General features: G+C 34.6%; 2 protein-coding genes across 4 annotated transcripts; both read right to left on the bottom strand.

The window, feature by feature from the left end:
• Window positions 1–2,140: 2,140 nt before the first annotated feature.
• LOC114407143 (pollen receptor-like kinase 2) lies at window positions 2,141–5,104 on the bottom strand. Of its 2 annotated transcripts, none has more exons than XM_028370131.1 (3): window positions 4,263–5,104; window positions 3,364–3,963; window positions 2,141–3,040 (listed from the first exon to the last, which is right to left on the bottom strand). In XM_028370131.1, the coding sequence occupies exons 1-3, from the start codon at window positions 4,906–4,908 to the stop codon at window positions 2,433–2,435; spliced, it is 1,854 nt and encodes a 617-aa protein (XP_028225932.1). In that variant the 5' UTR covers window positions 4,909–5,104; the 3' UTR covers window positions 2,141–2,432. The 2 variants fall into 2 exon arrangements, with proteins under 2 accessions (XP_028225932.1, XP_028225940.1); XM_028370139.1 differs by having other exon boundaries at window positions 4,446–5,104.
• A 1,318-nt stretch (window positions 5,105–6,422) lies between these two features.
• Window positions 6,423–11,082, bottom strand: LOC114407154 (protein APEM9-like). Of its 2 annotated transcripts, none has more exons than XM_028370158.1 (5): window positions 10,842–11,082; window positions 10,540–10,771; window positions 10,172–10,454; window positions 8,623–8,966; window positions 6,423–7,043 (listed from the first exon to the last, which is right to left on the bottom strand). In XM_028370158.1, the coding sequence occupies exons 2-5, from the start codon at window positions 10,701–10,703 to the stop codon at window positions 6,914–6,916; spliced, it is 921 nt and encodes a 306-aa protein (XP_028225959.1). In that variant the 5' UTR covers window positions 10,704–10,771; window positions 10,842–11,082; the 3' UTR covers window positions 6,423–6,913. The 2 variants fall into 2 exon arrangements, with proteins under 2 accessions (XP_028225959.1, XP_028225952.1); XM_028370151.1 differs by having other exon boundaries at window positions 10,544–10,771.
• Between the last annotated feature and the right edge of the window lie 67 nt (window positions 11,083–11,149).

Here is an 11,149-nt window from a genome sequence, read left to right as displayed (position 1 = left end):
GTAAATTTCACCAAACAAACAAATTACTCTATATGATGAAGTTTGTAAATAGTTATTTCTTGTTATAGTTAATGATTAAAATTACTCACATTGAGTGATATCAAGTAAAAGTTATATATAGATAAATAAAGTTAGGAATAAATTTACAAGTTACTATTACTTTCTCTTGGGGAAGCTATTTGAGAGGTTAATGGTTATAAATGAAGAATTACATGTTAAATTCATCAAGTTACAAGAAAAAAGAAAAAAAAAAACTCCTAAAAGGAAATGGACCACGGTAGACCACATGTATAAATGGTCCACCTTACACTCTTGTCTATATATATAGTGGTATTTATTTATATGTTTATCATTTTGTTTTAGGGGAAAAATTCTCTAATTTGAGCGAAAGTGAAAGATGTTTGGTTTATGTGAGAATTAAGGAATTGGATCATTTTCCTGATGGAAGATGATGTCGTTTGCCTATATATATATATAAAATAGTGTTGACATATATGTTCAAAAATAGAAAATTATATTATCTGATTGAAGTTTTTGAGTAATTTAATTTTTTTTGTTCTCTTTAAATTTTCAATAGAACTACTGTAAGGAGATAGAAATTGATAGCGATAGAAAACTCATTCATAAACCTTTTGTTTTGAAACTAAGGTACCTTTATTAAAGGCTGAATGAGTATCTGCATGGTTCAATATTTTTTAGGGTTTAAATTTCATTTTTATTTATTTAAAGAAGATAAAAAATAACTATTTTTTATTTGAACTAATAGAATCACTACCAACCACACTATGTTGGTATGTAATAATTAATCATCATCTGTAACTGTTTTTTACACTCATTTAACAAAAAAATCTGTCCAAACCCATCTCCAATAGCCTTTTTTCTCATTCAATTTGTGCGAGTGTGGGTCGAATATCAGGCCTGTGCCCACCCCTCTTACAAACTTAAAAAACTTGTACAGGATGCAAGTTACTATACTACAAAGTATGAGTTTTTGACACTAAAGTTTCAAATCTTAATATTAAGTTGAACTTCTTTTTTTAATCCGAGTATTCTTCATTCGTCTGATAGTAAAAAATTAATCTTACTGAGATCCATTAAAAAAAATTGATATTTGTTAATAGATGTTTTTTTATACGTACAAACTAAAGATCGAATTTCTGATCATATACTAAGAAATAAAACTATTTATTAATCATGTTTCACTATTTTGTATTAAGTTTAACTTAATTCGGCTAAAAAAAGTATTTACCAATACTGGACTAATATAATGTAAATGAGCACTTATTTATTATCATATTCAAGGCTGTAATATCCAAGTTGTTATATTAATTATTTATTAATTCTGAATTACTTTCTTTCATTTCATTTGGATTTTTTATGAAAATATTTATATTTATTTATCTGTTAGATTAAATATTTCAAATAATATTAATTATTTTTTCAATTATTTATCAAAATAAAAAAGATAATATATAAAATATCAAAGAAATTTGCAAATTAATATAAACATTACATATAATAATTTTTGTTATGTTGATTAATTTTTCATTTTTAGCATTTTCTCCAAATTAACACGCTGTTAGTTTTTTTTTTTCTTCCTTTTTTTTTCTAAATTTACTCTAAATGATGAGTACAAATGTTCAGTTTTATTGTTCTTAGATGTGATTCAATTATCGTTATTTGATATATATATATATATATATATATATTAGGAATAATCCATTTAGCATATATAATTGAATAAATTACATGAACTCCTCCGGAGGTTTTAGTGTTTTACAAAATTACACATACCTCCTTCGTTTAATGAGGGGAGGCTAGGTTAGTGTAATTTAGGGGAATTTTGGTAGGAATTAAAAACGGAAGGAGTGTTTGCCTATTTTCGTCAAATCTATTTTTTTTTGTATATATATTATATATGATAATGACAATGCACTCCTTATGCAAAAAAAAAAAAAAGGCTCGCTAAAATTGATCAATTAAGCCTATTCTATTTTCCTTCCTAAATTAATGCACATGTTCTTTTCGATAAAAAATTCCAAAGTTAATATTGAACCCAGCTTCAAAACTCATGATCTTGGTATAAGTTGGAATTAGTGAAAATCAGGATATAGCTATTAAGTACTAAGCGAGACAGAGATATGGATGGCATTGGCAATGCAAAAATGCCAAGATATATTAATCAGCTAAAAAAAGGAGTTGATTCAACCTCAAAATCCATCTCATGACATGATTGGCCTTAGGTTGTTGTTGCCCTCAAAATTTCCATTGGTGGCACCTTACAGTACTGGGAAATTTCAGGTTAAAACATAGAAACCCAATAATGTAACGTGGACGAACCATGCATTTCCATTCATTCATGCCGTAGCATATTTCTTTGAGGGGAGAGAGAAACGAAATCCAAGTAAGAATGATGTCTTGGCAAGCCTCATTCAATTAACCATCCATGGAGAAAGTGATGACTTCACCTCCTCCTCGTTGACCTCATGAATTCTTTCTACTGCTTCTTTTAAGTCCCATCTCTTGTCCACATCTCCTTCACAACAAGCCAATGCAATCTTCAAAAGCTTGACCATCTCCCCCTCACTGTTATTGGTTCCATCCATGTCCTTATCAAACACCTCTCTAGTCCACTCTTGGGGGACAACCGAATGCACCCAATTTGCCAAACTCAACTCACTCCCTTTGCCTTGTAGAAGGTTAGCAGGGAACTTGCCAGTGAGAATCTCCAGAATGAGTATCCCAAGACTCCACACATCAGTCTTCTTTGTGATGCGCCCATGCTGCACATACTCTGGGGACTTGTAGATAACCATGATTTCAGGTGCAAGGTCCTGGTTTATCACTGGCCCCAACCCATAATCTGTCAGGATGGGCTCCAAAGATTCACTCAGAAGAACGTTGGAGGACTTTAGATGTCCATGTGCCGCAATTAGGCTTGGCATCTCCTTGTACAGATGTTCAATTCCTTTTGCTATGCCTTTCACTATCTTCAACCGGCTTGCCCAATCCAGGCTTTCTTGTCCTAGAGCTTGGTATCCTGAAAGAAACCATACACATGCATCCCTAAGAGAGGGAAATTGAATTGAAAAGAGAGATTAGTATATAGAGAAAGTAGTAGTGTAAGGTGTATTTGGGTAAGCTTCTTAAGAAGCAAGTTTAAGAGAAGAAAATAACGAGATGAATTTTTTCATTAAGTTAAAAGGAGTTCTTCATTAGCTAATTTGTGAAAGTTCTCCCATACCGCTTCTCTAAAAGATGAGAGTATGTCTACAAATTAACTAATGGAGAAACTTATTTTATTTTCTTCTCTTAAAAATGCTTCTAGAGAAGTTTACCCAAACAATCTTTAAGCATAGGTACCGTGAAGGCGAACGGCCAAGCTTCCATTGTGAACAAAGTCAGTAACCAAGAGTTTCTCCACCTTTCTGTAGTAGTAGGCGACCAGAGGAAGCAGATTAGGATGATTCAACCTTCCAATCCGTCGCATGTGCTCATCAAACTCCTCCCTCCCTACATTGTTCATCTGCTTGAATCTCTTCACCACCATCTCTGGTCCGTCCAACAGAGCAACCTTGTAGGAAGAGCTGAAACAACCACTGCCCAACATCTTTGCTGAGGCTCTAAACAGTTCATTATAATCAAACTTCTCTCTGTCATCCCTCACAAACAATAGCCTCAAGCTTCTGCTTCTGTGGCTCGAGCTAGTAGGCGACCCCCGACTTCCTTCATCTGACGACGAGGCTTCTTTCTGTTGGGATTGGAACATTATTGATGATGGATTCTCCGCAGACACTTCTAGCCCAGCTTGTTTTCTTCTTTGATGCAGGACTAACAATATTACTGCTCCAATCACTATCAGTGCTACAATAACAAGAACCGCTGCCGCAACAATACTCGCAGTTGATTTCTTTTTTGGGGAGGAGCATGCACTTAGCGGTGCTCCACATACCCCTTCATTGCCTGCATTCCAAACAAACAAACAATCTATCAAGCATAGACTCTCACATGGACTAATGTCTAAAATATAGGACATGGGAACACTGCATAGTTACACAAACAAATATATTCTAATTAAATGAAATATGAGTAACATATAACAAAATATCTAAATTGATGGTTTATTTATCTTTTTAAACGAACCTTTTATGTGCCGGTTGCTTGTAACAAACAATACCAAAAGCATGCATATTTTGTCCTTAATTAATATAAGGATAGGTAGGTGTGTTTAATTGTAATTAATGCAAATGGAAATTATCTACCAGAGAAAGAAGAAGGTGGCATGTTATGGAGGCTGGCTGGTATTTCTCCCTCCAATTGATTATTGGCTACGCTAAATGATTTGAATGCATGTTGAAAATTGGGAATGGGGCCAGTGAATTGGTTTCCCTCCAACCTCAACTCCATAAGCCTAGGCATGGATGCGAGGGAAGTTGGAATAGGACCTGTGAACTGGTTGTTTGAGAGATGAATCTTCTTCAACCACTGCATGCCCTGAAAAGCCTGGGCCGGAATCTCCCCGGAGAAATTGTTATTTGAAAGGAAAAGGGTCTTCAAACCCACAATTTTGTTGATATCAGGCCATTCAGTGTCGAAGTCGTTGTTCATGAGGCTTATGGTTCTGAGATATGGTAACTCCAGGAGGGATTGGACGTCAATGACACCTTTGAGCCTCATGTTCTCGAGCTTCAACCCCGACACGTGTCCCTTGTAACACTGAACGCGAGGCCAGTGGGATGAACCCGAACATGGAGGGATGGATGCATTCCATGAGGACAACAATGCATTGTTGTTTTCAAGGGAGTCTCTGAATTTGAGGAGAGATCCTGTGTCTGAAGCACTAGTTATCATAATCACAAATAATAATAATAATGTGAATGAAGTTATAAAAGAAGTGAGGAGTGCCATAGTACACGCAGAAGGAATGGTGCGACGTGCATGCGCGCCTTCCAGAAGTGCCTGCTGGTTTGGAATGATGATGGGTGTGAAGGAAGGCAATTAAGGGTTGGAGAAATCTTGGAATATGGCATTGAAAGGAGAAACGCAGCAACAGAGAGAGAGAGAGAGAGAGAGAGAGAGATTGGTTCTTGGTTGTTTTGTTTCGTTTAACTTTTACGAAAATAATAAGTGTCGTAAAAGGTTGACCAAGTCCTATATTTATTTGTTGCATGAGAATTTACCTCTGTGTGTGTCTTCTCCTTCTTTTTAGACCCCACTCCACTCTACCACGTTAATCATTAATTAAGCCTTTTCTTTCTTTAAATTTTACTCTAAACAACGCCTTTTTTTTGTTCACACTAACAATTAAACCTTTGTCTGTTTCAAACTCTCAAAGTTAGCCTCAATAACTTAATTAACCCACCAAAGGATATTGCAGCTGAAATCAAGTTTTAATCATATATCATCATATCATATAACAATAACGTTAATTTCGTACAGTTTCATGTCATTCCAATTTTAGATAAGAAAAAAATATATGATTAATGACATTAATAATCAAATTACAAAACTGCACTTACCAGTTAATTATAAACGTTAATTGACCGTTAGTTATTTATCATTTTCCATTTCTTATCCAAATTACGTCTGAGTTTTAGTTTGGTTTAACTCCAAATTTAAACCAAAATAAGAAAATTATAACCAAGGAAAGAATCAAAACAACTAAATAAAATGCATTCTCACATGCCTCACGCCCGCAAAACAAAAACAACATAATCCTCTTGGCTATTTTACTAGTGTGTTTGTGTCTGCGGAAAGTATATTTTTTCCATTCAACATGATTCTATCGCATTCCCAAACACAACGTACATTCACAGCAGCAACGTTATTTCTCCTCTTGATCTTGTATCGCCTCTTTACAGAAACGATGAAGAACGGATCTAAAACTTGACCATAGGGGGTTAAAATTATATAGGTCAAGATATTTTTTTTATAGAGGATTTATAGGTCAAGATATTAAAATAAAAGAATTTAGTTCAAACATTAAATTAGCATGCATTTATCAATAAGTATAAAGTTAATTTATATCATAATCTTTTTTCAAGAATTAAAAATTATTTTGTACCATAGATGCTAAATATTTTTTTTCCACCTTGAATTGTTTAAAGTTGCATACTCATTTCTGTTACAATAAAATAATTTGCCTTTCATTAATATGAATTTATTTAATTTTTCTTTTAAAATAATTACCAATGCCATGTCTCTTGCCTTTAGAATAAAAAAAGTTATAAATTAGTTTACAAATCCTAAAATCAAAGTGAAAAATAATTTTATAATTATTTATAAAAAATAAAAATAAACAAGCTCCCTCAAAATAGACAGGCCTTGAGTCATTTTACTGTTTACTTCTTTTATTTTCCGCTCTCTTTTTTTGCATCCGAATGGAGCCTTCCTGGGCAAGGAAAACTTGTCAAATTGATGGCTTTTCTCTGTTTGGAAAAAATATTCTGTTGTTGTAGTAATAACTAGTTAGCCACCACAGTAATCGCATTCTGCAGTGGATATGTCATCTCTGTTTTCTATGACAACATCTTAATCTCAAGCATTCCTAATCCTAGTATAGGAAAAGCATACATGGATCGATGTGTTGTGCACCTTCCACGTGACTTAAAAAGTATACAAATATTTTGGACAAATTATGCTAACACTTCCTGACATTTAATACAATTATACACAATACTTCATCTTTTTCTGATATAACATTATCCTCTCACACTTCATGGAATAGCTAGCATGAGAAATTACTTCACATTTGTGGAGGTGAAGGTAATGCTCATCACAAGGTGTTATTGATCAGCATAACGAAGTGCATGTTAAACAATATTGCCTATCTGAAACTACAAGGCTAGTCAACAGAAAGACACACTGAGGATCAGCTATGACAGGATCCTTGGTCAACAATTTCACCATGGCATCACTGACCTTGACGTGTTGCAGCAGACAGTGGTTGAACAGCTGCCAGAGGATTTACTTGGTAGGAAAACGCAAGCTGCCACAAATCTACCAAAGCCCTCTTTACGGCCATTGCCTGTCTTCTTACAATCCTAAACCATGAACGAATAGTCAGTCATTCAGAACCATGTAATCCCTCTGAAGAACGGGAACAGGGTTTAGTCACAGTTAACATTGAATAAATAAAATCTGGTCTCTTAACCATGAGACACAGCAGCATAAAGTGAAACAGGTTTTGCTCATGATAACAGACTCCTAATGAACTTAAATACTACTGCAATTTATTGGAAAATCTCAGCCTTAAGTGGGTAAAACAGGAAATTATAATGGACATTAAAATAAGAATTAAAACTAAAGTTGAATATATACTAAAAAAATTCACATGAAGGGCCATCCTTGAATTGAAATAAGGGGCCTTGAACATGATGAAATGACAATATTTTACCTTCAAGCCAGTGCCAAATAGGTCAATCCATTTGGAATAGCATGGTTTTTCAGGAAAGGTTACAAAATATCCTACAAATTCTGTAACTAATAATAACACCAGGAATCATAAGTGTTTGAAATCAAACAGCATAACAACAATTTTCCAGCTGCCTGTTCAGAATCTGGCAGTCCATCAGTCCTAGGTATAGAGGCTAAAACACTCCATTTCAAGTTTTAACCTTATTATATTCCCCTATTCCTATTGTACATACAAACTACACATAAGTTATTAGCATAAATTAAATAAGGATAATATCAATATAAGATGGTCCAATAACCCTCCACAGCAATTAAAATTAAATATTTCCATAGGTTTTCACAAAGCCCGCTAATCTCAACTTAGAAAACAACTCTCAAGGGAGACAAAAGTTTGATGAATTGTGATAGAGCCCAACTAGCAAGGCAAAGTAGGAGGCCCAAGGTTAGGAATGTCTACTCTAGGAGGAAATAGGAATAAGAAGCAACAGATTTAGGAATATTTCATCTATTAAGGAAGTTGTTATCTTTACTTTGTAATTCTAAGTGTCTGATTATCTTGGATGTTTGTTACTGTGTTATCCTAAATTTTAGGAAGTTGTTCGGGGGAATACTTAAAAGGTATGGGGAATCTGTTAGGGATCATTTTTTGGGTTTTATGAGGAAATTCTTTGGAGGTATCAGGATCCTTTCCTGTCTCTGCAGCACAACCAAAATCTGCAACATTCATCATATCCTCTCTCTTTATCAGTTACTGTGCAATGACTGATCAATGGTTGAGATCTTGCCCAATTTTAGCTGCAAACAACATTGGCTGGAGCAAATTTGATTTGTTGTTTGGAGCTATGGTCTCATAAAGGAGGATAGCAGATCACTCTGCCAGTAAATCCCTTTTATTTGAATAAAACGGCTCTTTCAGATCAGGAATCTATTAAATTGCTGGTGGAAATAAAGAAATACAGCTATACAAATCAGCATAATACAGATCCTAAATATATAGGTGATATTTTGCCCAAATTAGAGGTTCAATTTCCCTAAATAAGAGATAGTTTCCCACAAGAACAACAACCAGAAAGGAAAAAACAAAAATGATTAATTTAAACTAAAGATGATTTTGATATGTAATGGTGATTGTATCCTCGAAGTTGAGAGGATACAGAAAACAAATACTTTAGATACATTCTACTATGGAGCTATGAACTTGAGTACCTGTTTAAAGTAGCTTGCTTCTTTCTGAAAACATAATAGATGAACAATATTAAACAACCAAGCATGATCTTCCCACTAGTTATGACAAACTTAGTAGTGCCAATCTTCAAATTGATACCACGGAAGCACCAGAAACATGCTTCTATTCGTTCAGACAGTTTTGTAACAGCTTCTTTGGACCTATACTTTTCATTGCTTTTCAAGCCTTTTGGTAATCCTTCAGACACACTTTGTTCTTTCAAAGGATAAGCTTCATTGCTATTTGTGGGTGACTGCTGAAAGGAACTTTGAGACAAAATGGTACTTTTAGAAGAATGCATGGAGTGTAAACTTCTCAGAAGTCCCTACAAATACAATGGCATACAAATAATTAGCAAATGAATGTGGAAATCACACTTCCTAAGGACAAACAACCCAATACTTACAAAAAGACTAAAAAATATGTTGTACAGACTGCCTAAGGACCAGATAGAGTGGTAACTATGTTGTACAGACTAGTGAGTGTGCTATTGAATGGTAAACATATTTAGAGTGGTTAGACAACAAGTTCCACTATATAGACAACAACAAAAAAATATTCCTTAAACACTAACATCTTTGTTTTACCAATGAAATAACAACAAGGTCACCTAGAGACCAAGTTTTACCAATGAAATAACCACTAAATAGACAACAACAAAAAATATAACAGTACAATTTTGTTTTAAAAAGGTCCACTTTGTAAATTTTCCACTAAATATTCCTTAGCTTTTATAATCTATAAATAAATTCCTCCTTTGCTGCTTATTAATGTTAATGAAAACCAAAATACTTATCATTATGAAAATTACATTTGACACAAATAGAATGGAATTTATCATAAAACAAGTAGAATCGTAAGAAAGACTGCTAACTCCAAATGTCAGCTTAAACTAAAATTTAACGTATGGATAAACGCTAACATCTGATTCCATTTTCCACCAATATAGACTACAGAGAATGCAGTCAACTGCTTTATTTCAATGAAAACAACAGTTAAGAGAAAGGTAAACATGCACAACAGCACAAGTATGCAAGAGACATTGCTCACAGAAGATGAACTTGCAGAACTCTCAATAACGAGCTTTGGGAGGTAATAAGGTAGATAAGAAATCATTTCCAACACAAGTTAACAAAATCTAAGTAAAAGATCATACAGAAAGAAAAAAAATGAACTACAGGGTCAGAATCAGTAATCATACCCAGAGTAGAATGCTTCAAATTTTAGACTTTACAAGCCCCCCAAAATCTCTTTGTCAGCGTTAAATCAATTCATGAACACATGCACAAACACAACACATATGTCGCGGTCAATTTTGAGGATGTACACAATGATAAGTTAAAGCTCTGACCATTGAATCACATCACCCAGACACATGCAGAGAAATTCAATTGATCCACTGTTGACACAGTCATGTCAACTGGTAGATTGTTCATTCCAATCAATCAAAACCACACCGTGACTTTGTTTCCCATTTCTAGTTCAAATGCCTAATTACATGAAAACTTCATCTGCGGAGAACATCCATACCTGTCGATTTTCCTCAGGCAATGAAGCATTCTCAACCCAGGAGATTGCAAGATCAACATCTTTTTGAACTGTTGCAAGAAGGGTGAGGGCATAGAGCTCAACAACTTGCAAATATTCATCAACTGGAAGAATGAAGCGGCGGCTTTGGTCTCTACTTGCAGCCTCGGTAATGACAGAAGAATATTGTGAATGTTCAAGAGACCATCCATTAAGGAAGTCGTGGAGAAATTGTTGAACGGAGGCAAGTGCAGATTCAGAACCTTGTGCTATTTGAAAACAAGCTCTGAAGCAAAAGAGAAATATAATAATGAAAAAGAGTGACTGAGCATCTAGTTGTTGAAGAAGGGAAGAAAAGCAAGGAAGCATACCGACCCAGTAAGAAGAACAAGAGTAGGAATAGCTTTGAGTGAAACAAAGTGTAGTTTGAGTTGATTAAGAATGTCTGGTGTCTTGGTGGGAAGTTGGTTGAATGCCTGAAGAAGCACCATAGCACTTGATTCCAACATATCTCTATCGATATCATGATGGCCATGACGCAAGCGTTCCAAAACAGAGGAAGCTAATTCTGCCGCTTCTTCGTACATAGAACAAACAAGGTAGCTGCAACGCAACACAACATCATGTATTAATATAATATCTGGCTTCGTGTGTGTGAAATTCCGTTGAGTACCTCTCTGAAGCCTCAATTTCTTTCCATATCGCAATCGCAGCAGCAGCGTCTGAGTCCATGGTCTCCGCCTCAGCCGGCGCTCATCAAAATCAGATGGATGGGATTTTAGAAGAAGAAAGAAGAGGGCAAAAACGACAAAAAGAAAAAATAACGGGAAAGAGGTGAAAAAAATAAAAAAAAATAAAAACTCACAGAACTTCTCTAGCTAAATCATTATCCACATTTCAACTCTATAATATAACATTTTAAATCTATAAAAATACATTTTTTATTTAACAATATAATATGATACTGAACAGAGAGGGAGC

The sequence above is a fragment of the Glycine soja genome, chromosome 1 (genome assembly GCF_004193775.1).
Source record: "Glycine soja cultivar W05 chromosome 1, ASM419377v2, whole genome shotgun sequence".
Lineage (NCBI taxonomy): Eukaryota > Viridiplantae > Streptophyta > Magnoliopsida > Fabales > Fabaceae > Glycine > Glycine soja.
The sequence above is the reverse complement of the archived record's forward strand: the minus strand, read 5'-3'. Positions and strand labels throughout refer to the sequence as shown.